The following is a 27,726-nucleotide window of genomic DNA, read 5'->3' as shown; positions in this document are numbered from 1 at the left end:
AGGCGCAGCCGCCCAGGCGGCGACGGCGGCGGCGGCGGCGGTGGCCGCGGCACTGGCACCCGAGGATGCGCACGAAGGCGCGCTTGAACTCCTTGCTGGAGCACGGGTAGATGATGGGGTTGAGGCAGCTGTTGAAGTAGCCCAGCCAGAACACCACCTTGAACACGGCGTCCGGGGGCTTCAGGGTGGAGAACAAGGAGCCTGCAGCGGGAAGGCGTGGGGAGGACAGAGAGAAGAGCAGTTGGTGAGCGCTCGCTCGCGTCCCCGGCAGGGCCCTCTGCGCCGCCCGCGAGGTCATGCTTCCTGCCCTGCCTTTCTCCAGGCCAGCCAGCTCCCAAGGACCGCCTTTCCCTTTCCAAACGGCGGAATCCTGCATTCTGTAGAACCTCAGTAACCTTCCCCTTTTGAAACCTTTCTTGATGAAGCTTAGCAGTCTCTAAGCTCCTCTAGGAAGCGCTTTTCCTAGGGCAGCACCCACCCCATTCCAGCCCAGCCTTAAAAACAGCCCCCCTCATCCCCCCCGTGATTGCACACTGCTGGTGAGCCAGGCACAGTGCTGGACGCCTGACCCGTGCTGTTTTGATTTGCACGAAATGCCACGAAGTACAAACTGATTTGTTTCCATTGCAAATAAGAGATGTGCTGAAGACCTAAATGCAAAAGGTAGATCTTTCAAGGTGTGTGTGTGTGTGTGTGTGGTGCTGGGAATCAAACCCAGGGCCTTGTGCATGAGAGGATAGAGCTCTTCCACTGAACCAGATCCTCAGCCCTTTTCAAGGTAAAAGAAGACAACCTAAAGGAAAGCCTTTTTGACCTTGGGGGTGAAGAAAACCATCTCAGCCCTTTGCAAGGATAAACCATGAGGCTGGAATGGGAAAAGTTATTTACAATACCCAAAAACAGTCAAGGCACCGATATTTGGAATATGAGGAACTCCCTAGATCAACAAGAAAAAGACAGCATTTCCAATGGAAAAATGGACAAAGAAAACGAACGATTTGCAAAATAAGAAACCCAGTGGCTAATGAACGTAGGGCAAGATGCTCAAAATATGAGGCAGTGAAATAAATTAGAAATGAAAACCACAGAGATAGGGTTTAGGCTGGCTTACGTTACAAAGCTGAATAGGTGAAGTCGGGGATATTAGACTTCTACGTGGCTGTTGGGAGCACAGGATGTAAAGAAATTCCAGGGAAGGCTCTGACATACATTGGTCCAAGTAAGTATACACGCACCTTGTTGCCTAGCCTGTCTGCTCTAGAACACTGGTCTCCAAGTGTTTTCACACAGGTTCTTCAGGAGATACTTAGGAGGATGCTTATGGCAGTGTTGTCTGTGATGACATGGAGTTGGAGAACACCTGAGTTTCCCTCCCTGGGACACATAAGGTGTGGCAGATGCATCCATGGAGACTGCAGCACTTTCAGGCCCAGGGTGGCATGTCCACAGAGCAGTGTGGAAGGATCTTAAATCCATCTTTCTTAGCTGGGCCTGGTGGCACACCCCTGTAATCTCAGCACTTGCGGGGCTGAGGCAGGAGGATAGCTGTAAGTTCAAGGCCAGCCTGGGCTACATAGAGAGACCCTGTCTCAAAAAACAAAACAAAACAAAATAAAAAGAAAGCAAGCCACCATTTTTCATGAGAGAAGAAAGAAATAGAATGAAATTTGTCACAATACATTGAACTCACCAAACAACTCCATGCATTTTGCAGAAAAAAAAATTCTTAAATTAAAAAGACATGAAACACAATGTTTGCCTAGGGGTGAAAGCAGATGGATATGGGAACGGGGAATGAGACTACAGAGAAATAAATCAATACAATAAGCGTGACCCTGGCATAGATTGATGATGATAGGATGTTAGGAATCCAGAAACGTGATTAACTCATCCTTCTGAATTTGAAATCCAAAAACATTTCATGAGTATATCAAATTAAAAACAATTTCCATTTTAAATATAAGGTAACTGAGACTTAGAGAGGGTAAGTGGCTCACCCCAGGTCACACAGCATGTCTGTAATATAGCTCAGAGTTATACTGCATTCTATTTGAATGAAAATATGCTTTAAAATAAAAAAGATGCTATCAGTAATAGTCTTTTGGAAAAACAAGAAAATATAAAAAAGCAGAAAAAAAGCAAGCATAATTCTGCAAAGCAGAAAAGTCACATTTTGATACACTTCTAGATTTTTCTTCTGTTGGACATACAGCTTTTTGTATTTTTAAAAATGACATTATACTTTTGGAACATTTTGAACCTTCAGACTACGTCCTATCACTCCACGGGGCCTGTGGTATATAGACTTCAGTATTCTTGTCTTATCTCTTCTATGAGGTTCCCGAGGGCCTGGTCTGCAGGACATCTTTGAGTCCATTTGCTGAATGAAAATCAAACACTTCTAGGGAAGGGGGGCTCTTAGCAATTGTCAAGACAGACCATTTTGCAGATGGAGACACTGAGACCCTGAAAGTGGGTGAAAGTGGTGGGATAGATGCCACAGGAATTCCTGTCTTTGACTTTAGATTACACATGTGTTTCCCCGTGGAGTGCTCCCCACCCTGGATTGTGGTTTGGCTTGCAACGAGGAGCCCCAGCTCCTTCTCTGCTTAGCAACCTACTGTGGCTGGTGGAAAAGGCCTTGGCTTCTGGTGCAGGACTAAGCCAGCCAGGGTTTTCAACTTGGACAGAGGATTAGCCACACCTGCCATGTAAGTGCTCACTGTAAGTACTGCCTCCTTGTCTCAACTCAGAGAAGTGTGGGAGTGGGCTACCTTCTAGGTCTGCTGTGGTGAGACCGATGAGGGTGGCAGCTCATGGTCTGATTTGCCATAAGGTCTACATCATTAGGTATGAGTCCCGCCCTTGGAGTTACTCCCCTGGATTAAGACAGTGTCTAGAAAGCCCCTGTGCAACTGTGGTGTGTGAACAGCGAGCCTCTCAGGAGGGGAGTGAACTGTCTCTGTCCTTAGCGGTGGACTCGTTTCTGTCACCAGATCTGATGGGTGGTCTTGACAAAGTGGGGAACAGGAAAATAAATAGAAGAGAGGGAGATAAAACTTAAGAGTCTTGTGCATTACCCTGGGAGGGTGAATGCTGATGTGAATGTTGATTCCTCCCTGGATGGACCATGGACAGGCTGCATATCTCCTTGCATGGGAACATGTAGGGTGCAGGATGGTGGCTGGGAACACAAGGATGGCTGTGGCCAAAGGTGCGTGTACGGGACCTCCAGAGCAGGACAGCATGTTTGCTGAGGACACACTTGTAATTGCTTGGTGGCAGCCCAGTTGAAGATGGTAGTGAAATAGGCAAAAATGGATTAGTAGGGATGTATCTGGAGGCACTGGCCTCAGGATACACTGTTTGATTTAAGAAATGTTCGTGTCACAAATGCTGAACTCCTACTGAGTCCCAGACACTGACAAGCTGTGGGGATACAGAGATAAATACAGAGATAAATTTTACAGAGATAAATTTGAGATGCAGTGTCTGTTCTGTGGCAGCTAATAGGCCTTTACAACACCTGGCATTAGGATAGGGATGTAAATGTCATTGTGTCCACCTGTTAGGGCTTTATCTAGATGTCCCTCCAAACCCTCATGTGGTCATATGTGGGGAGTTTTGAAGGTGGCTGGATTATGATGTTTGAATGTGGATTAAGGGTGTGATACTGGGATTAAAGGTATGGATAGTGGAAGCCCCACCCTGGGTATGGCACCAATCAATAGGCCTGTAGCCTGGATGGAATATAAAGGGGCAGAAAGAAGACAGGCTTGCTGCTGCTGCTGCTGCTTGCTGCTTGCTGCCTTCTGCCTGACATGCCATAAACTGTTTCCCCTCAGTGATGCCCTTCTGCCATGCCAGTTTGCCTTGGACTGCTGACTTTAGACTGAAAACTCTACAAATTTTGAGCTGAAATAAACCTTTCTTCCTTCAACTTGTGTTAGGTATTTTGCCCAATGAGAAAGTAACTAAGTAAATCCCCTGTGTTGGGGGCATATCTTTTTAGGTTCTTCTTTATCTCTGTTATAAGAAACACCTTGCCAAGGACAAAGATGGGTGAGATCTTTGCCTTTATTTTCTTGCAAAGTATCCTCCAAAGACCAAGATCCTGAAAAATATTCAGCCTAAGGATGGGGTGATGATGACTTTTCTCCTGGGCATTTACAGCCACATTTTTGCTTTAGGCATTTTATTCCTTTGATGAGAAAGACACTCTTTGCCTCCTGAAAATTTAGGCAGTGTGGCTGAGTAGGGGGAGCATAAAATTTTGAATGACAAGTACTACCTGGTGTTCTTTTAAGAATCTTCTCTTTAGAGACTGGCTGTTTGATTTAAGGAATATTCATTAGCTCTTTCACCTCTGGTTTCTCATCTCTAAAATGTAGAAAATATGTGTTTCATAATATTTTTATGAACACATGAAAATATCCATGTAAATATTTGATACATGGTCTGGCACCTTGAAAGTAATAGTAATCTTTTAAAAATGTAGTCATCCCTTTGTATCTGTGGGGGATGGGTTCCTGGACACTATGTATATATAAAAATCTAAGAATGCTCAAATTCCTTGTATAAAATGACATAGCATTTGTATATCACCTACACACATCTTCTTGTAAATTTAGAATTATCCCTACATGACTTACAGTACCTAATGTATTGCTAACAATTCATGGTATATAGTAGTGTTTATAGTGTACTGTAGTGTTTAGGGAATAATAAAAGGGAAAAAAACCTGTGCCTATTCGGTACAGATGCAAATTTTTTGATTCATGGATGGTTGAGTCTTCCAGTGTAGACCCTGTTGATACAGAGAATGTACCAGAATTTATTTTATATCCTGGCCCAGTCATCAAGTTCTACCAGAAACTCTTCTCTGATTAACCCTGTCCAAGTCAGATTGATTTCTTTACTGTGAGTCCCACAGATCACCTACAAGTACATCTCATTTTGTTATTTCATTGTTGCTTGTTAATACTGTAAAGCCATCCCCAGGTTGGTTAAGTCATTGCTCACTACCTAGATTGTAAATTCCTTCCGGGCAGGAAACCTGTTTTCATTTCTCTTACAGATTTGTATATTTTCATTACAAAAAAGGTACATACTGAGTTAAAAATTACATATCACAAAAAAAATCTATTAAGTATAGAGTGGAAATTCCTTCTTCACTCAAGCACAAGAAACCAGGGTTAACAGTTTTGTTTTTTATAAATCTAGATTTTTATAAAATGGGGTCACCATGCACATATTTTTTGCTGATTGCTTTCTTTGCTTAGAATATTTATATTTCCCCATGTCAGGGTATAAAGTGATGTTTCATCCTTCCAAACTATATTACATTCTAATGTCTGGCTATGTTCTAGTTTATTTAACACATTCTGTACTGCTAGTCAAGTTCGTGATTGATTTCCAATTTTTGACTGTTACAAATTGCAAGAATAAAAAGCTGCAAGCATTTCACTCTTTGCATGTTTGAGTGTTCCTGTAGAATAACTCCCCATGAGGAACCATTGGGCCAGTCCCACATTTAAGCACTGACAGCTAGCGAAATTGCCGTTGGAGCTGGTTGTACCAATTCACCCTCCTGCTGACTGTGTAGAGTGTGACGTTTTCCCTACACTCCCACAACTCGGGGTTCCTCTGACCTTTTTCATCCTCATCTGCCAGGCAGGAGAACGGTGATCTTGGTCTCCTTTCTCATTTGCATTCCATTTTATTCTCTTTCTGCAGACCCTGGCATGGCATCCTCTACCTTCTAAATAAGTCCTTAGTTACTTCTCCATGGCGTCCCTTTTCTCTTTGGAATAGGACTCTTTGGGATAGAATCCTAGCTTTCTCACCAGTGGCCATGTGACTGGGTAAGTTGCGTACTGTCCTAAGCCTCAGGTCCCTTCAGTGAAATGCATTTATGATAGTGACCCCTCTGGGTTGTCATGAAAGTTAAACAAGATACAACATGTAAAATCCTTAGGAGCACTGTGCCACTGAGCTATGTACCCAGCTTTAGCAACACTCTGGATACCAGGTGCTGCCACCAATGAACTCTGCATTGACAGTAACCAATCACATAATACTTAGGATTTCTGAATATCATTTTAGGAAATCTGGATTTGGGAGCTGTGTTTGGTAACTTCATTTATAATTTTGGGTCAGTTGCTTTCCCATTGAGGGGGACTCAGTTTCCCGTTCTTGCATTTAGTGATTGGAAGTGAATCCTTTCCAGCTTTGAAATTCAGTCTCCAAAAGCGGAAGTGGGGATTGTTCCACAAAGCCTGGCCCATCCCTCCTGGGGCAGCCTGCTTTCCTAGAGACTGCCACAGAGGGGCAGTGTGGGTCGGGGACTGGATCGCCCTGCTGCCACAGATTCCAGGAATATTTCCACCTCGTCTCTCTTCCCTCTCTCCCCAGCACACTGGTACTGGGATTAGGGGTCCTCTTTGCTGCGGCAGCCTCCCCTGGTGGGAGCCAAAAGCCTGTAGTTAATGAGGGACAGTGCTAAACCTCTTTGGCATGAAAGAGAATGGGTGACGGGTATATTCTTCTGGGCACCAGCAGACTTTTCACTGGGGAGAGGTAGGGATGAAGGCTAAGGAAGCTGCCAAGAGAGGGGAGTGAGTACAACAGAAGACGTGTGTTCCTGGAATGCTGGCGCCCTGGCATGGATGTCAGGCTGTGCTGGGTTCTTCTCAGTGTCACTAACTCACTGTACGTGTCTCTGAGCCTGGCTTGGAGATGCTCCTTGCCCTGCATCCTGGAATCGTAGTGCCCAGGACAGGCCCAGCCTCCTCCTTTGCAGGGCTCAGTGAAGGTAACTGGCCGGCAGGCAGTCACTCAGCTGGTGAACAGCAGAGCAGTCACTAGGCCCGTCCAGTTGCTATTCATCTGCTTCAGCTCATATTTGTGGAAGCAGTGGCATTTGGTGGTTACGGGCCCCTTCAGATGTCACAGGTAGGTAAATCTGGGTTCAGATCCTAGCCCTGGCATTCCTAGGATATGATCTTCCAGATCACAGTTGAACTGTTGGGGCTCAGATGTCTGGAAAATGGGCCTGGTGATAGTTCTTGTCAGCCTGGACGAGGTGAGCTCAGGCTGGAATACTGACAGGGTCTGCATACTGAAGGTGCTCCATAAGTGCAGCTCACCGTGCTTCTAGATGATTCCGTCTCTGCTGTGAATGGTCCTGTGGCTGTCACAGAGGTCCCAGGTTTGGGACCTTCATCCTATTGCTCTTCCCCGTATACGCCCAAGGAGGGGCTCCATGGGGCTCCTACATCTGCTGAAATTGGTTGCAACACTCCTGCATTTCTTTCTGGGGGGAGGTTCCCTGGCTGGCATGATGGGCCTACAGATTAGTGACCCCCAAGGGTTATGATTCATCAAAGCATCAATCACTCTGCCCAGACCATTTACTTAACACTTTCCCTTAAGACAACTCATTGTCGGTACCTAAACTAAATACTTTCAGAGAAAATTTTCTATCACCATTTACAAACCTGTATCATTTGCTACAAATAAAAAGTCATGGTGAGAAAAATAAGATGGAGACGAAACGATGTTAGTACTTTCTGAATTGCTTCAGACTGTGGTGGGCTTCAGGCCTTCTCTCTCTTTCTTAAGGGATGTTAGCCAAGGTTGGGAGGAGCTGAAGATATTTTAGCCCTGAAGTGAGAGGAGCTTAAAAGAGATTGAAAGAGACCTGAACAGTTTCTCCCTGGAGCACTCAGCCTTTGGCACATAATAGATGCTAAGTAAGTATTTATTTAATGACTGAATATGTGACTCAGAGTTTCTTGTGCCACTTCTAGCATCATTTCAAGCTCTGTTTTTCACCTCCCAGATCCACAGTGTATGGGACCTGCAGCAGCAGATGTGCACCCCTGGGATGCAGCCCAAGCGCTGGTGACTCCGTGGCTCCCACTCTGACGTCCCCTGGCAGCCTCTTGCTTAGACTTATGAAGCAGATCTAATGACACAGCACTTCTAAGAGGACTTAGTGGGACTGAGAGCACACTACCTCCGTGAGGCTTTTCTATGATTTTACTGTTTTTACTGGGGGGGTGGGGAGAGCGAGAGGTGGAGCTTGGGGGTAGAGGGATAAAAGGAGGAACAGACCTTACTGTGAGTCCGCCTGAGGGAGACTTAGAGGGATCACGAAGTGTACGGACCAAAGGCTGACACTGAGCAGGACCTGCATAGGAAGAAGAATTTCTGCGCTGGACATTGTCCTAGCAGGTCATCCATGAGGTGCTTTTCTGAAATCTGAGCAATAGACAATGAACAGTGAAGGTCTCAACCATCTGTAAACCTTCTCTCTCTAAAACTGCAGGGTGGATCTGTAGAATATAGGAGCAACCGTTTAACAAACTCTTCCTCTTTGCCCAGCACCGAGTTAAAAGCTTAGCCACCGAGAGCCTGATACCTTTCAATGGTTCCTGTTCCCCAGGGTAGCCGTACCTGACCGTTCCCTGCGCAGCTCTAGGGGGCGCTGTTTATACTGCAGTCTGCAGCATTCTAACCCGCAAGCTCCAGCCCAGAGAGCCGTGTTTATTCTACGCATGCTACTAGAAGCTGAGATTCAATAGATAAGTCATCCCCAGTCCCAGAGCTGGTGGGTGATAGAGTTAGACTTTTAGTCCAGGCAGCCTTGACAAAGGCTCTTAATCACCAACAACACAGCTCACAGGAAAACAGAACGCATACGTTGCTGGAGGGAAAGAACTAGAAAGATATATGCTGGAACATCAACACTGTTTATCCTTGGGTGGGGGAGTTATGGGAGGATTTTCCTTCCATGTGCTTTTCGGTGTTTTCCAAAATTTTCTCATGAACTACTTCTGTAATCAGCAAAACTTCAGTGAATATTACTTAAGGGCCACCCCCCCCCCCCCAAAAAAAACCAAAAAAGCAAAACCCAAGCAAGCCAAAATATGCTGTGTTTATCAGGTTCTTCCTCGTTACATGCCAGCCAAGTTAAGTTTTCTATGTTCCATTTCTTTCTTTCTTTCTTTCTTTCTTTCTTTCTTTCTTTCTTTCTTTCTTTCTTTCTTTCTTTGCCTTTTTGAGACAGGGTCTCTCTATGCAGTTCAGGCTGGCCTTGAGCTCACTTTGTAGCCCAGGCTGGTCTCAAACTCGCAACGATCCTCCTGCCTCAGCCTCCCAAGTGCTGGGATTACAGGCATGCGCCACCATGCCTGGCTTCTGTGTTCCATTTCGTTTCATCCCCGCCCCCAGCAGCTCCATAAGCAGGTGGCATCATCCACATGTTAGAGCTGAAGAAATGGAGACCCAGATGGGCAGCAGCTCCCCCCCCCCCCGCAGTACTGGGAATCGAACTCACGACCTTGCGCTTGCCAGGCAGGCGCTGTGCCCTGAGCTAAATCCCCAGCCCGGGCAGCAGCTTTTGACCAAGGTCCCCCACAGGTAAGAGAAAGCATGGCTCACAATGACACCTTCTGTTGTTAAATCCAGCAGACTTCTCTGTTAGTCCCCAGTGTGCCTGGACCCTCTTGCTCTTATCCCCATAAGGGGCATAAGTGGGAGGGTCTTTTTATTTTCCATCTATTTCTTTATATTCCCCTCCATAGACCTTTGGTAAACACTGACTGCATGTCGGACCAATGAGCAGGCTCGAAGACTGCAGTGAGGCACCGAGACCTGCAGTGTCCTTTGCCTGTCCACGGAACGCCACGCTCGGGCTGGCTGGTTTCTAGCATCCCTCTGAGTGCTGACCTTCTTGGGCTCTAGAATTATCCATTTGACTTGACTTATTTCACATTTAGCGTCAGACAGGCCCATGACCCCGGTGGAGCTGGTAAGTGGTAAAACCATTCTGATCAGCTTGTAAATCGAGTGAAACTTTTTCTCTTCTTATTGGAAGCATTTGGCCCCAGCTCCAGCTGAGCCCTGTCTCCCCAGCTGAAACAGTTTGGTCCAATACAAACTAGAAAAAATGTCAACTAGATGCTAGTTCTTTCAGCGCTAGCATTGTAACAGGAAGTTTCCTTGGATTTGGAAACCCCCTTTGAGGTTTTTCTGTTTCCCATTTAACCCTGGATATCATAAACTTGCCCAACCAATACATTATCTTTGGGGCCCACAGACCCCTGTTAAGTTCTAGAGCAAATTCTGAAAACAGTAAGAATGACCAGAGTCACCACGTACAATAACAGATTCCTAAGCCGGTTACTAGGTACTGTGTTTACAAACATTGCCTAATGCGGTTCTTGCAGCAATCTGCTACCGTGCATTTCATTTTTAGATGAGGAAAGTGGGGTTGAAGAGGTCAACAAGCCCAATAAGAGGTGGGCTTGAATTAAAATCCAACTCTGGAGCCTGTGTTCTTTTTCATTGAAAAGGGCACTTCTACTAATTTCCTTAAACACTAGGCATTTTCTCCTTAACTGGGAGCAATTTCTCTCTCTGCTGAATTGTCCAAGTGCTTTTTCTGAACCTAAAGTGTGGCACTTATCATTTTTTACCTTGGATTACAGATCCTCAGGTGTGTGACTCATTTTCTCTGATTAGACTGCAAACTTCTAGAAAAGAGAGTTTATGCCTGATCTTGCTCTGCCCAGGGACTGCCACAGCGCCTGACACATGACAGGCACTCAGACATGTATTGCTTGAGTAATAAAAATAATAAAACTGAAATATGTTAGCCTCTGGCTCCTTAGAAGCAGGTCCCTGGGGAAGCAGCACCTGGGTGCGTGTTAGAAATGCAGAATCTCTGGCTTTTAACAAGACCCCCAAGTGAGAAGTGTTGCCTGCACCCACATTACAATTTTATTTGTAAAACATTTTTCTGGCCTGGTGTGGTGGCATACATCTGTAATCCTAGCATCCAGGAGGCTGAGGCAGGAGGATCACAAGTTTGAGGCCAACCTGGGTCAGTGAGTTCTATGTCAGCCTTGATTACATAGCAAGAGTCTATCTCAAAAATTTTTTTCCTGCCTATCTTGGGATTCCAGCTTGAGCAAGGCTGGGCTGAGAGCCACCTCGCCATGGGATTGAGTCTCTTGTCCCCAGTCCTCTAGTGTCTCCTACAGTTAGTAGGATAAAGTTCAAACTGCCTAGACTGGAATTTAAGACCTGCGGAACTTGGGTGCGACAAACCAGTTCTCTGTAATATGTTGTTTTTCTGGCCCCTCTCCCTCCATTCCTGTTGTCTGCTGGTCTAAGATGCATCCCTTTTCCTTTCCCTCCCTGCTCCTTTCCTCTTTTCCTTCCTTGCTGAACCTGGCTCAAATTCTTCCTCTTCATAACCGCTTCCCTCTGGGATATGAAAGCAGAAGGAAGGAATGAGTGTGCTGAGAGGTCCTGCTGAGACCGAAGTGGTGCGTGCTCTGCCGACTTCGTGCTCACCATGAGCAGGAGGGAGGGTGGTTTACGAAGCGGTCAGTTTATAAATGCAGGGACCCAGGCTGTGCATGTGTGGAAGTCACTTAGGATCACACAACTATTAAAGTGCTAAAATTAGGATCCGGATCCAGATCTGCCCAGCACCACAGCTAGGAAGCTGTCATAAATATAATTGTCTTTGAGCTTTTAGCACGTTTCTGGGGTAGGGGAAGCTGGCATTGTGTTCTTATGTCTCTTGGAATGGTGTCTTCACATATATTTTAACTGGCCTTTAAAACACACCTAGAAGCCAAGAATTCTGGGTTGCTGTATTCTAGTGGTTCTTTTAAGCTGGCAGTACTGGTTAAGCAGATAACTTAGCACCATATAATTTCAGAGAACCACAGCCCCCCACTCCATCAAAGGCTCGCCATAAAGCACAGAGCCCTGTGACTAAGAACCCCTGTTTTCTCCACAGAGTTCTGGCATAACAGCTGATAAAGACCTTTATTTAACGGTCTGTCTCCTTTGCTCAGTGCTTATTGAAGCTAGGGTCGCCCTACTTTGGTTTGGTTTCTCTTGCACACAACACAGAGTTTGAAAGCACAAAGCTACTTGTTGAGCACCTAACCTCCTCTTCATGGCCTGGCTGCAGTATGGGTTTAGTGAAGGTGCTGAGTAAGTGGTGTTTGGTTGTCCTGCTTGATCTTCCTGTACTTTCTCCTTACTTATCTAAATAGTAATCACGTAGCAACACCCAGTTTAGTTCTGATCTCTTCACTGAAACCTTCACTGATTGCTCCGGGACTCTTCTTTTTTATTTCCTGGAGACAGACTTCATGTACATGGGTTAATGCAGAACTCCATTGTTAAAGGATGCCCCTCTTATCTCTTCAAGCATTGCAAAAGCTCCTTGGAGACAGGGGCCTGTTTTGTGCTTCTAGCATAGGGTGAGGCATACAAGCGGTGTCCATCAGTTATTTACTTGATTAATTGATGGACCCATTCCAGCTTCTGGTAAGGGAGCTACCTCTTGGCTTAGGTCCAGAGTGGGGCTCAGAAGGGACGGAATGGTTTCCCCAACACTTACAGGGCTGTGTTTGATGGTTTAATGCCAAAGGAAGGTTCCATGTTTTGACTTCATGGGAAATAGCAACTTCTGAAACTAAACACTAGTAAGACTTCCATGAAGGAAGCTATAAAACTTTATTAAGGGGCATAAAAAAGACGTATAAGTGGAGAAACATAGCTTTCTTTTGTATAGAAAGTCTTTATCCAAGATAATTTCAATTCTTTCTCAATTCCTTTGAAACTTCAAAACAATCTTATGGAAATCTCAACAAGATTTTTGAGGACTTGGGTAGGGACAGAAAAATGACCCCATATCAAATATATTGATGAATATGAATATAGAAGAATAGACTGAGAAAAATATTTAAGTAAATTGAAATAATGAAGAATGAATTGTGGGACTGGATATAGATAAGTTCATTCTTGATTATATTAAAAATTTCCGCAAAATCATAGTAATTAAAAAAATACAGGGGGATGAAATACAGAAAAGGGCAGAAAGGTCAATGAAATTATGAAGTTTAGAAAGAGAACCAAATATCCACAAGAGTTTTACAGGCCACTTCACTGCTTGTGGGGAAAAAAAAAATTCTATTTAAAAATAATTATATATATGGTGTTGGGGTAACAAGAGGATCACCATTAGAAAAAAGGAAGACTGGATTTTTTCCTTGGTTTATTATAGCAAGAGGAGCTTGGACCAATCCAAAACAGACATTTCATCCAGTATAGAAAATCAATAAAATATTAGAAGAGGATGTAGGTAAATATTTTTATAATTTTGAAACAAGGAAAGACCTTTTAAGGCAGGCCAGAAGATCAGGATCGGCAGGGGGAGGTATTAGAAGAATTTGTCTTGACATTTCCATAAGGCTGCAGACTTCGAACGTAAAGTTAAAGGAAGAATTGAGAGAAATATCTGTAACTCAAATGATGGTAAAAGGAACAACACTGCACTTGTAACACACAAGGCTCTCTCTCAGAGGAATAAAGCCAGTAACAAGGTAAATATAATGCACAACCGATGAATTGTTGAAAATATGTAAAATTCTCTTCTTCATGTTTTCTTTGTTTTATTTTCTGAGAAACAATTTTGCTATGTAGTTCAGGCTGGCCTTGAACTCACTAAGTAGCTCAGTCTGGCCTCAAACTTACAGGGATCCTCCTGCCTCAGCTCCCAGAATGATGAGTTTACAGATGTGTGCCACCGCACTTGGCATAATCTGTAGAGTTCTTTTACAGACTAAATAATGCAAATGAAAAACAGCAAAATATTTTAGATCTATTAGTTTAGAAGATATTTAAAAAATGCTTTTGCTCACTTTGGCAAGGATATAGGAAAAGACATTTTTATGTATTCTGAGTGAGGGTATAAATTTGGGGTGGAAAATTGGTGTTACTAATAAAATTAGAATAAACATGACTTTTGATTTATGTATGACATCCAGGAATTTGTCCTTTAGAAGTACTTTTGAAAGAGGGCACAGATGAAAGCATAGGGAACTGCAGTGCTCCCCCAAACTGGGAAATAACCTAAATTTCCAACAACAGGGGATTGTAAAATAAACCATATAACAGTCACACAATAAAAAGCTCTAATCCACTGAAATAGTAAGCGAAGTTTACAATGTAATGACATACATAACAGAATTAAGAAGAAAAAAAAAAGTAAATTTCAGAAGGTCTTGCTTAGCACAATCTATTTTTAAAAAAATCTCTCTATATATGTCTCTCTCTTTTTCTGTGTGTGTGTGTCAGTATATTCACAGAAAAAAATATGGATGAATATACACTAAGTTGTTAGCAGTGGCTATCACTGGAAAGCTGAATTAGGTGAAGATTTTTACTTTATTTAAAAAATTCTTTTTTGGGGCTGGGGATATAGCTCAGTGGCATAAGTGTCTGCCTGGCAAGCGCAAGGTCGTCAGTTCGATCCTGGTACCTCAAAAAAAAAAATTCTTTTTCAAATAAACAAATATTGCTTTTATAAGGAGGGAAGGAGAAAGGGAGAGAGGAGAGGGGAGATAGGGGAAAGAGAGAGACAAACAGACGGAGACAGAGACAGAGACCGACACAGACAGAAAGAGAGGGAGAGAGTATCATTTTATTCAAGGAGAGACACACTGAAAATACAGGGAGAAAACAGAACCAGCACAGGGCTAGCATCTGGCAGACATCTAGGCTAGGCCTGGGCCTTTCTGGGCCCCTGCAGGCACCCTAGGGGTGGAAAGGCAGTTAGGGGAGGAGGCAGAGACGCACTAGAACAAACAGGCTGCACGGTGCTGTCCTTCCTTCCAAGGTGGCCGGAGAACCTGTCCGAGGGCTGAGAAGCCCAGGTGTCTGGGATGAAAGGCTCCAGGAGAGAACAGGGACAATTACTGGCCTTGGGGAACCAGATGGTAAAACTGCGCGATTGGGCCACTTAGGCCATTAGGCTCCACGCGACGCCTTTCATCCCTTCTCTCGGCAGCTGTTCACTCATTTCCTGTCCTCTTTCTGACTCATCCTTTTGTTCTGTCCTTTGACTGGCGGGAATCAAAACTTTTCCATATCCAAACTGGTCTGCCGAGTTTAGGTTGGCCTGGGACTCTGGGACAGCTCTGCGTCTTCTTCCCCACCTGTCTGGCCGGGATTGGGACACAGTTCTTCCTGAGGGACCACAGCCAGGGATTATGCCATCTTTGTCGTCTGCCGAGCAAGACATGGCAATCCTCCAGCCCTGTGGTGTCTTGTCTTCTTGCCTTCCTGTGTGCCGAGAGCTGAGTGCATGGGCTGGCATCATGCACATTGTATTGTAAAGGCACACTTATGGAATAGCAGACTTGTAGGCACAGTATAGCAAAAGTTTGAAATCGGTTCATAGCCTGTGACTATACTCGTGCTGCCCGTCACATAGGTAGTCAGCTTTGACTATCTACTTCTCTTTGACAATGTGCTGGGCCAACTTGTCCGTGTTCAGCTTGTGTTTTCCTTAGTTAGAAAAATATATACTGTTTCCAACTTGCTTCAAGGACTTCATGTCTGGGACAGACTGGCCCAGGCAAGGACCCATTTAGGTTCATGTCCACTCGTAACCCCCTCCTCTGCTTCCCAGAATGTTGAAAAGTGCCTTTTAAGTAAACCTACCTGACAACATAGGGCATAATTCTTGTATTCCATGCAACCAATCATGTAATAACCTGCTATCAGCTTTGTACTTCCCACTTGCAAACCGTATTTAAACTGAACCGAAACCTGACTCTGGGCTGGTGATTTGAACCTCTGGCTTCCCCAGCCCGCTAGTGTAATAAAAGTTGCCTTCTAGCTCCTTGGTGCAGAGTCTTCCATTTGGGTTGATATTGGTTTTTCTGCTACAGTATAATGAAACAATTAGTCTTTGCTGCCGAGTGTGTGGTGCTCTCCGGCCCCCAGCGAGATGGGGCTCTGCCTGCTTCTTTGTTAGGTCTGCAGGCCTGAGGTCTGAGTCACAGTTAGAAAGCAGGGAGAAGCTCTGCATGGTACTGCACAGTGGGGTGGTGATAGATAATGATAATGTACTGTGTATTTCAAAAAGCTGGGAGAGAGGATTTTGAATAATTTCACAATAAAAAAATGATAAATGTTTGGGGAGATATGTTTATCCTGATTTAAACATTGCATTGTGTGTGTGTGTGTGGTTGTGTGTATCAAGAAATCATGGCTCTTGTTTCTTGAGGGCCTGCACTCTATTCTCTTTGTGTCTTTTTGAAATTCTGCCTAATAAATCTCTTCATTTCTCTTCAGAAAAAAAATACCACATTGGCAGGGCATGGTGGCACACAATCTGTAGTCCCAGCACTTGGGAGGCTGAGGCAGGAGGGTTGCTGTGAATTTGAGGCCAGACTGGGCTACATAGTGAGTTCAAGGGCAGCCTGAACTACATAGGGAGACCCCATCTCAAAAACAGATAAATAGATATATAATAAACAAATCAATAAAACACGTGGTACCCAGTCAATAGGTACAATGTTTATGTACCAGTTAAGAAAGGACCCTGAAATTCCTGCTTTTCTCATATCTTGAAACCTCTTCGAAGCTGGAAAAGCTTCTAGGTGGAAAACAATTCATTGCTTAACTTTCAAACGTCTTCAGGACACAGAACGGAGTGGGATTGCTGTGACAGTGTTTTCTAGACTCCAATGAAAGGAGGGCTGCGTGTGCTCCATATTATATTCTGTGTGTCACCCAGATGGCAGTGGGGGACCTTCCCACCCCTGAAAACTAGGTGAGATTGTCTCCTAGGTACCTTGTCCCTAGCCTGGAGGTTCAAAGTCCTGCCTTGGATTCTGTGGGTTCCCAGAGTGAGAGGAGCTGGGTGGTGTCCAGCTTCAGTCTGGCCTCTTCTGCCTCTTAGACTCCATTTCCTTTGATGATGTCCTCTACCAGGCTGAGAAAAGCCACCCAAACCAGTGCAGTATCTGTGTACTCCCACACGTAATGCGGTAAAGCCTCAGGCCCAGCATGTAAAGGAGCAAGGCCGTTGGGAGCGGGTCATGACAGCCATCCCCAAGAATGAGAGCAGCGCCTTCACGAAAATGACCTCTCACCCTCTGTTCTCATGTGAAACAGGAGAAATCAGCAGTGTGACATCTGCAACAGGGTCCTGTCTGGAACCCCACCACCCTGGCACCCTCACCTCTGCTTCCAGCCTCGAGCGCTGGGAGAGACGCATGCCCATCTGGTGCGCATGCGCTGTCTGGTCCTTGCACAGGATTACGGCAGCCACGCCACGTGGTTATGGCAGGGTGCGGAGGAAACGCTTGGTGCTCGGGTCCATGAGCCCCTTCTCATCCTTTCCCATCTCTGTTTCTTTCTACCTCCTTCCCAGATTACTCCAGGAGGTGCAGCTTCTGATTTCTCTTTTAAATTCTTTTACACTTCTCTTCTAAGAGCATTTCTCTTCTCTCTTCTAATCGCTTGGGCAACATCCTCCTTGAAGGTGGCCGGGAGGAGAGGGCTGAGGAGGATGTTGGTAGGAGATGGATTTCATTTTCCACCTCAACCTCTAAACAAGATGTTTTTCCGGTTAAAGACACCGCCTTTCCTTAAAGAAGAACTGGATTTCAGAAAGTATCATTTTTTTCTTTGGTAGTGGGGATTGAACCTAGGCATGGTTGAGCTATATCTCCAGCCATTTTTATTTTTTGAGACAGATTCTCATTAAGTCTGGGTTGTCTGGGATACCTTCAACTTCTAGTTCTCCTGCCTCAGCTTCCTGTATAGCTGGGATTGCAGGCATGCACAACCCCACCCAGCAGAAAATATGATTTTATGCACCTTTTTCGTGTAAGTAAATGTTCCATTTCCAATTTGCCATAGGTGTTTGCATTGTCACTCTCACGAGTGACTCTGTGATTTGTTCCACTTGGCAGCAAGATGTTATTGAACATCTAGATGCCTGCAACTGGGTCGAGCATCTAATCAAAGAGATTAACATTGACCTGGGAGGCAAGGAGATTTCTCTGATTATTTTATTCAGTTTTCCCGAGCTTAGGAGGTGGGTGCAATGAATGTGTCTAGCTTGTATGTGACACAAAAAAGAGATGGCTCAGAGTGATTAAGCAAGTTGTCCAAAATTACACAGTGGCAGAGACAAGATTCACTTCCAGTTCTGGCCCAGGACTGCTGGCCTTTCTGCTAACAGAGCTGATTCCCACAGAGTGGAGACTTGGATTGCAAGCGTCGGTGGGGGTGTCTGGGAGGAAACCAGGAGCTCTGGTTACATACAGGGGAAGAGAGATGCAGGGCAACAGTTCGGGAGGGAGGCAATATCTGTCACTGCTACTTTCAAAGAATGTTCCTGCAAGAATGGTACCGTCTTCACACACTTGGAGAAGAGGACAGAGAGTAGCACCCCCTTTGTGGATGGGAGTGTAAAGGTAAGGGGCAAGTGTATTTCAGAAAAGCCTGCAATTTAAGAAGGTTTTTAGCTTATGAAAGAAGAAGTGATTTCCCACAGAGTCAGTGCCCTGATTCCAGAGAAGGTGGAGAGTGTGCGTGGACCCTCAGTGTAGTTAGAACAAGACTCAGTCTTTATCACGTTTTCAAAGAAAATGCAGAAAATGGCAATGATACGAATTTACTGACAACAATAGGCAGTGTCTATGTAGAACAAAAGTTCTGTAACTAGCTACTAATATGCGTTATCTTCTTCAGTGCCCCCAAAATTCTAGGCGGAGGTGACTGTTAACTGTACCGATTTTGTGGATGTTGAATTTGAGGCTTAGAAGAGAAGTAATTTGCTTGGAGTCATAGAGCCATCTCATTATAACATCTGCTGTTGTGATTTTACGAGACAAGTCCGCCGAGCAATCAGGTACCAAAAGATGTGAGAAGGTAGAGCATGTTCCCCAGGGAACTGGAGGGCATAGAGGGGAAAGAAGAGCTGTGATTAGCTGTGAATTTATTATTTATTTATTTATTTATTTATTTTTGTCTTTTTGAGACAAGGTCTTGCTATGTGGTTCAGGCTGCTATGTGGTTCAGGCTGCTATGTGGTTCAGGCTCACTTTGTAGCCCAGGCTGGTGTTGAACTCGAAACAATCCTCCTGCCTCGGCCTCCTGAGTGCTGGGATTACAGGCGTGTGCTACCATGCCCAGCTCTGGCTGTGAATTTATACTAGTTCTCAGATGACTCATCTTCTCAGCCAAATCCAGGAGAAGATGTAATTTTTTACAATTGAAGAGTCACCCCCTGCCATGTCCGGGTCTCGTTAAGTCCCAGGAATCCAAAAAGTTGGAAGGAGAAGGCATGTTTAACTCACAGATTCTTCTGTGACTTGTGGATGGGCATTGCCAAGAAAAGAAGCAAGAATATGGGGCAAAGGGGAAGACTTCATAGGATGGGAAACAGAAGGAGGAATGAAAAGACAGAATTAAACCAGGCACTTAAAGGGCACAACAGCCCTTGTTCCCATCCCTGCCCGTCATGTCTTCTGTCTTTCTTCCTTTCTTTTCTTTTTTTTTTGTACCGGGGATCAAACTCAGGACCTTGTGCTTACCAGGCAGGTGCTGTGCCACTGAGCTATACCCCCAGCCCCTCTCACATATTCATGACAAAGATGAGATGGTCTTGTGCAAAGGTGGTTGTGGCTGCTGGCCGCTGGGGCAGCTCAGATCCCTGTCCAAGGAGCGGCCTGCATTCTTTTTTTTAGTACTGCAAATAGAATCCACACCATCCTGCATGCGAGGCAAGGGCTGTACCACTGAGCTACATGTCCAGCCCCTTAAATTTTTTTTTTTAAATTTTGAGACAGGATCTTGCAAGTTGGTGCAGGCTACACTCCTCCTGCTTCAGGTCCAAGTAACTGAGAATCACAGACCCGTGCCACTGCACCCAGGCCTGCATGCATTCCTCATGTGTCGCATGTGGTCTGGTCTGCCCATTCAAGCAGAACTAAATTCGCCACAGGGTCACCCAAAAGGACAGTTCACTCAAGCTTGCTAATTCCTCTCTCTGCCTCTTTCCTTGCAGGCTAGAACCAGATGTTCCACCTCTAGTTCTGAAAATGTCACTGAGCCTCCATGAGTCATTATAAAAAATGGTCCCATTCTTCCTTGAGGCACGTGCTCAGGGCAAGGAGGCCTCAGAGGAAAATCTGCCTGGCATAGCAGCATTCAGAGTGCATGGACATCCAAGACTCGCCTACCTGTGGGCTAATTGTCTACTTCTCGCAGGAGGGTAGGGAAGGTAGGTGGAGATTTGCAGATTGGATATGAGGCATGCAAACCCTAAAGGAGCAGGATGCAAAAAAACCCCCCAAAACAAACACCCTCCTGTGTAAAGGAGTGCGTTTGGCAAGCAGCTCACACATTTGCTCTCCCGAGGTTGCTGAAGTATAAGCGGAAGCCGGCCGATGCTGGCAGGTCCATCTGTGCTGAGGTCTTGCTGCTTCAGTGGAGGACAACATGACCTCAGGACAGAGTCTTGACCTGCCTGCCTCCCTCTGCATGGCAAACATTCCCTTTATAGAGCCTGGGCATTTTATTTCAGTCTCTTCCGATCTGCTTCCTTTATCTGGCAGGACCGTTAGGAGGAACAATCCGGTCGAACCAGCATTTGAAGGCTGGGTTTATTAGGCCTGCTTTTAGGTTTAGTGGCGATGTTGATGTAGCAAGCCTCCAGCAAGCACAGGCATTCTAAGCGGTGTCGGTGAGCCACTGAGATATCACGGGTTGTTTGATGTACATGCTGCTTCTGCATTTTCTGTGTTGCTGCTTCATAGCGTCCGTCAATTTTCAAAAGAATCATATACCAAAAAAACAGAAGGAGAATTGTGGATTTCAAGAAAATCAGGGTTCCAATCAGGACCCAGGTTGCATGCATGATCTAAAGGCAGGAATGAGCTATTAGAAGCCTGGGCTTTTTTCTCTAATGAACAATACAAATATCTCTGGATCTTGTGTTGCAGAGTGAATGAGCATTCATACCCTGATAAGAGGGGTAAAAACTGCTACATGCTTTGTGGAAAGCAATTGCATAATATGACTCAAAGGCCTTGAAGTTTTATTATTTAGTTTCCTTGGAATTACATCTGTCTTAGTGGCTAATGGTGGTAGCTCTGGAGTCAGATTGACTTGAGTGAAATTTTAGCATTGTCACTTATTATCTATGGGAAAGTTATTTAACCTCTCTAGTCCTCGGTTTGCTCATCTGTAAAATAGAGATAATATTTATCCATAGGATTCTTAGGAACATTAAATGAAATAATACTTGTAAAGCACTTAGTAAGTATCTGAGACATGGTGAATACTCAATAAATGTTAGTTATTATTTGTAAACAAAGATTTTATTGCTGCTGAGCATGGTGGCATGAACCTATAATTCCAGCACTCTAGGAAACGGAGGCCAGGGGATCTCAAGTTTAAAACCAGCCCTGGCAATTCAAAGAGACCTTGTCTCAAAATAAAAGAGAAAAAAGGTCTGGGGCTATAACACAGTGCAAAGACCCAGGGTTCACTCTTTAGCACTGCAAACATTTTTTATTGCTATATTATTTATAACTAAAAATTGGATATAAGTGATTGGTTTAATGATAACATACCACTCAACTAGTAAAGATTGAGTTAGTGAATATGATTAGAAAAATATGCATGATATGTCAAAGGACAAAGAGCAGTGTACAAAATGGTATATATGATATCATCCCGGAGATAAATGACTGAAAAATACTCATTAAACATTCCAGGGTTATGTTCAAGGAAGGGCGCTTTATTGTCTTCTTTTTGTTTTTCTGCTTATTCTAAATTCTCTGCAAAGAGTATGTATAACTTCTTGCAATAAAATAAAACTAACCAAAGAAAGTTACTTTTTGGAAAAATGATGGCTAATCTCTGCTGAGAGACATGCTCTGGTTTTCAGTGACCATTTTTGCAAATCTTCCTTTCTTTATGCTAAAAGAAAGGTATCTTTTCTTTTTTTGTTGAGATACTGGGCAATTCAATTCAATTTTTTTTTTTTTGAGACAGGGTCTTGCTATGTAGCCCAGGCTGGCTTCGAACTCACGGTGATCTTCCTGTCTCAGCCTCCTGAGCTCTGGGATTGCAAGCGTGCACCACCACACCTGACTTGTTTTGTTTTTTAAAGATAGGGTTTCCCTATGTTGGCTGGGCTGCCCTTGAACTTGTGATCTTTCTACCTTGCCCTCCCTAGTAGCTGAGATTGCTCAAATGGGGCTGGGAATTCAAATGGAAGGGTGAGGGGGAAAGTGCTTTGTGAAGGTGTTATGTGGCAGGTGCAGAAAAGCAGGACATCATAACTGGAAGAGTGTCACAAGATCGTCTGTGTTGAAATGCAAGAGGACTTGGGGGCCCAGCTATCTGGACTCTGAAAAGCTGCCTCCAGCCCTGATTAACTTCAGGGAACTTGGTATGGATTGAGGATGAAAGGTACCGTGACTTTTAGCTACGAAAATTGGTCTGCAGCCAGGATCCCAAGTTTAATCTCTGTGAAACCGATGGGAGAGCGTGGCCTTGCTTACTAATTAGGTAGCACGATGTAATTGATCAAATCAATTCCCTTCAGGACTCAAAGCCAAAGAGCCCAGGAACAGCTTGAGCTGGAGGAGCTTCCAGAAAGCTGAAAAACGCAGATCCCTCCCCCAGCACGTTAGCGTGGTTGGTCTAGATCGCTTTGCTAATTTCTGGCTGCTTTCTCAACAACAGATGATATAATGGTGCGCCAGAGCGCCTGTGTCCCTCACACGCCCAGACTCCGGCCGGGGGTGCTTTAGATTGTGCTCATTCATTTCTTTCCTGGATTTATGGCAAGCATTAAACTTCATCAGGCTTAAGGAGCCATTGCTCTCTGAAAAGAAGCAAAGCCCTAGCCAGGTCTCCCATTTAATTTATGAATAGCTTTATCGGTAATTTGAAAGCTGGTGTATTAAAAACAGAATGAAAAGGAAAACCATTGGAAGAAATGGAATTTATTGCAGCAAGCAAGTGTTGAGACTAACATTTCCCATCTACTTAGTGCAGATCAAGGGACGAAAAGCATGAGCGAAGCTGCTCTGGTTGAGTGAAATGAGCACAGGGCTTGATTTGTGGGGGGCAGACAGGGCTGGTTGTGAGCTCAGTGTGGCCATTTTCCAGCTCTGAAAACTCAGCTCAATTATTTTACTTTCCTGGGCCTTGGTTTTCTTATTTGTAGAGAATTATATCATCTTCAAAAGGCTGTGAAGGTTAAATAAAATAATGTACTGCAGCACCTGCCTAGTGCCAGGGACACAATAAGTGATCAGTAAATATTAGTTCTCACCCAGCGCCTTGTCCTAGAAGACAGCCTGCGATCCTGTCCTTGTCCTACACCTCAGACTCATGTATCTCGGGCTGACTGTCCATGCTGTGGATTCCCAGACTCTCCTGTTAGACAGAACAACCTTCAGGCGCTCCAGATTTGTGTCACATTTATATACGAGCTCTGATTCTTAAGATGGGGCCACACAGAATCTGGGGGTGGGAATGTAGACTAAGTTTGCAAAAAGCACACTCAATATCACATTTAATTTGTAATGGGAAAACCCTGTTGTTTTGATAATACATACCACAGGATATAAAATTCCAATCCTCTCAGCTGGTGCTGTAAGAAAATCCCTGGTGTAGATGGGATGCAGTTTTCACTTTAGTCAAAGAGGGAGGGCTTAAACAAGACTGAGAAAATTAACTCACAGAGCATCATTTTGGCAAAACAGGCAACAAGCATGTGCTAGGAATTCCACTGATTGGAAGAGGGGAAGAGAGGGCTGTGGGGTATTGGTCCTCTTTTCTCTTTGGTTTTGGGTACTGCTTACAGGCATATGTTCCACTTTTTGAAGACTGATAGAACCACTCTTATGACTGGTGCACCTTTCCATAGGTGTGCTCCACTTTAGTAAAAAGCTTACTCAACAAAAAATAGTGGCACACACTTTGTACATACTCAGTAAGAGGTGGGACAAGTCCTGAAGATGCCGCATGTGAATTTTTTAAGGAAAGTGGGGGAATTTTTCTGTAACTCCTGGTTAATGGTTTTGCCTTGGTGCTCTAGATTTTTACACGCAAGAATGGATGGCCATTGCAAGCTGCCCAAACCTCTCTTCTGGACCCTTGCTACAGTCTCACAATGGGCCTCTCTGCATCCTCTCTCTCTCTCTCTCTCTCTCTCTCTCTCTCTCTCTCTTCTTTTTGAGACAGGGTTTTGCTATGTAGTTTAGGCTGGCCTTGAACTGACAGTGATTCTCCTGCCTCAGCCTCCCAAGTGCTGGGATTACAGGCGTGCGCCACCACGCCCAGCTTCTGCATCCACTCTTTAGCTTCTCTCTATCAACCATTCCCTATTCATGACGTCTTTAAAAAAAAGATAATTAGAGCACATTAGTTCCATTTTCAAAACCCTTTAGTGATTTTCTGTCCAGTAAATTTTTGTTTTAAAGAACCTCTTTAATATGACCAAGGCCTTACAAGATGTCCATGTTACCGTTCCATCTGACATCATCTGTGCCCTCTCACCACTCCAGCACTCCGGCTGCCATTTTCCTTGTCAGCCACGTCAAATGCAAGTCCACCTTAGGGGCTCGACATCCACAGCCCCAGCTGCTGGGATGACCCCGCACTGCAACCCTGCAGGGCCCCCTCCGGTTTCAGTCCAAGGCCACAGAGTCCTTCCCTCCCAGCCTTTTGCCTTCACCAGCTGCTTGTCTTCCCGCCTAGCGTGCTGTAGTTCCTCCCCAGGACTTACATTTATCTCATATCGTTTTTGTCTATGACTTAAGCTTCCTCGAGGTGAAGGCTTTGTCTGTGTAGTTCACTCTCACGTCTGCAGTGCCTTGAAGAGCGGCCAGCACATGGAAGGTACCTTATGGCCGCAGGGTCTCCACAAGCCTCTCACTCTCTAAACTTCAGCTTGCGATCTGTAAAATTAGGCTACTAACCAGACTCTCCTTGCCCCCAGGGTTGTAAAGATGAAAGGAGATAACATAGGTAAGACACTTAGCAGGGTGTCTGGTATCTGCTACACATGGTAGTGATTTTCCATGAACTGAGAACCTCTGTTAAACTTACGCCCACCAGAGACCTCTCTGATTCACTTATCACCAGCAAGCAATAATTTTTTTATTAAGGGCACTTTGACAGAATGGTAGCACGGCCTGTCAAGAGACCAGATTTTCAGCATTATTCTGATGTTTTTTGGCTAAGTGTTAGCTGTGCTGTGTGATGGACACTAATTAATTGATTAATAGAGAATGTGTGTTGCTTTGGATCATTCTTCAAAACACGGGGCAAGTGGAATTTGTGTCTAGAAGAAGGAACAGCCTCAGGACCCAGCACCATGGTCATGCACATAACAAAGGAAAACACGGGAGCTAGACCCTTGGTCCAGGAGAAAGCGGAGAGTCAAACTCTCCGCTGTAACTAATGGGGCCGTTGTTTTGGGGTTCCCCAAGTAAATCAGTATCCCTAGAAGCACTCTTGGTTTTTAAAACCTACTTAAAAGGTTCAGAAGGCAACAGGATCAGTGTGTTTTATTTATTTATTTTTCCGGTACCAGGAATTGAACTCACGACCTCATGCTTGCCAGGCAAACGCTGTGCCGCTGAGCTAAATCCCCAGCCCTGACCAGTGTGTTTTAAAAATCCAAGTTCACAGAGGTGAAATTGCACACTGGGAGATAGAAGAACATAGGCACATTTTGAGTAGGGAACCTTATGGAGCAGTGAAGAGCTGTTCCTTGAAAGGCAGAGAGAACCCAGAAGAGTGAAATCGTGATGGTGGTGGGGAGAGGGAGGGAGAGAGATCAGTGGGAAGGAGAGCCAATGGTGGTAGACTTCAGTCACCCAGGTAACAATATACTGATTGGGAGAAAATCATCCAGAATTTTAGCTACAAGAAAAGAAAGTGTTCCATTGTGTTCCTTTTCTTTTTATTTTATCCTTTTCTCTTGTGATCTTGGGAAGAAAAGACTGGAAAAAACTGAGGAAAAATCAAAGAAAAGCAAACCTTTTCCTCTCCCTAACTCCTAAAAAATATTCCCCTAAGTAGGTCACACAGCCTACCAGAAGCATGAAAGAAGCATGGCTTAGGTAGATCTGGTTGGGGGTGGTGGCGGCTGGGGCCACAGAGGAAATCCCTGGACCAGCCACCCTTTACTCACTTGAAGTTACGGAGTTAGGGACTTTGGATCTCGCTCTTTCAGGAGGGCCTTAAGTCAGAGGAATTACCCTGTGGATGCATTTTCAGCCCTAGAGAGTTTAAGGCTAAGCAGAATTTTATTTTATTTTATTTTATTTTTTTTCCGGTACGGGAATCGAACTCGCGACCTTGCACTTACCAGGCAGGCACTGTGCCGCTGAGCTAAATCCCCAGCCCCTAAGCAGAATTTTAGAGTTAAGTGTATTTCTCTGGGAGAATAGAGGAATTCAATTAACATACAGAAACAGTAACTGGTGATGCTTTTGTTGTTTATGTCTTTGAAAATTATTTATTTCTATTTATGCCTCACAGAGATAATCCAATTTCTATTTTTTATTAATAAAGAGAGCTTTAAAATGTTTAAATATATGTAATATATGAATTTTTCCCCCTGAAAAGTTAACAACATACCATACTATCCCAAACTCCAGAACTTTCCTTCAGCATTAGCTATTCAGCATTACATAATTTTCCAGCTTTTTGCTCCTATATATTGTTAAATGCATATCCATAATAGAGTAGTTGGGCTTTGGGGTGTTTTCTTAATGTACCGTTTCATACTGTGCTCTGAAACCTACTTTCCCCTCCCGTAACAATTTGTCTTAAGGCTCTTTGCTAATTAGTTCAGAACTAAGCCATTTTCTCTAACTACTACACCACACCCCACTGCATGAATGTGTTGGTGTTTATTATCACTTGAAAGTGGATGGACAATTAGGTTTTTCCCAACTTGAATATTTTTTAAAAAACAGCTTCAGGGGCTATAAAATTCACATACCATAAAATTCACACTTTTAAAATATACAACTTGGTGGTTTTAGTGTATTCACAGAGTTGTGCTTCCACGCCACTGTCTAATCCCAGAACAGTTAGATCAACTCAGGGGAAACCAGAATCCCAGTCAGCAGTCTCTCTCCTTTCCCTTCCCTCGGACTCTGCAAACACCCATCTCCTAGGACTCCGGGTAGATTTGCCTATTCTGGACACTTCATGCTCACAGAACCATGCCATATGTGACCTTTTATGTTTTTTTTTTTTAAAAGCATAGGACATTTTTTTTTGTATCAGGAATCGAACTCAGGATCTTGTGCTTGCCACGCAGGTACTTGTGCCACTGAGCTATATCCCCAGCCCTTGCCTTTTATGTTTGGCTTCTTTCCCTGAGCCTACTGTTTTTATTTGGGTTGTAGCATGTATCAGTGCGGTTGACTCTCCGTTTCTGTAGGGTCTGCATCCTACTACTGATCAAAAAATTTAGAGAAAAAATTATATCTGTACTGAACACATTTAGACTTTTTTCTTTTAATTATTCCCCAAACAATATAATATAACAAGCATTTACATTGTAATTTAGAGATAATTTAAAGTATATAAGGGGCTGGTGATATAGCTCAGCAGCAGAGCACCTGCCTGGCAAGTGCAAGGTCATGAGAATAGTTAATGATTATTCAATAGGGGATTATTCAATAGGTCATTCATGTATAGATCTATTTTCTTTAGAAACCACTTTGAAGATACCAAAGTATAGTACAACAACCACTGATAATAACCTACCACTTTTGTCTGTAACTCGCTATTGTTTGTTTTCCTGAGAAACTATCTTGTTGATAACAATATGTAAAACAA

At 44.3% G+C, this 27,726-nt stretch overlaps 1 protein-coding gene across 1 annotated transcript in view; it reads right to left on the bottom strand.

Moving 5' to 3' along the window:
* Adra1b (adrenoceptor alpha 1B) overlaps positions 1-27,726 on the bottom strand; it is a gene marked incomplete in the record, with an annotated part of 54,225 nt that overhangs the window by 489 nt on the left and 26,010 nt on the right. The window contains 1 exon segment of the mRNA XM_013506606.1: positions 1-201. Within this exon segment, the coding sequence (XP_013362060.1) occupies positions 1-201 (201 nt within the window).

Source organism: Chinchilla lanigera, unplaced genomic scaffold (assembly GCF_000276665.1).
Source record: "Chinchilla lanigera isolate Chin_1 unplaced genomic scaffold, ChiLan1.0 scaffold00007, whole genome shotgun sequence".
Classification (NCBI taxonomy): Eukaryota; Metazoa; Chordata; class Mammalia; order Rodentia; family Chinchillidae; genus Chinchilla; species Chinchilla lanigera.
This window is presented reverse-complemented; position numbering and strand designations above follow the sequence as displayed.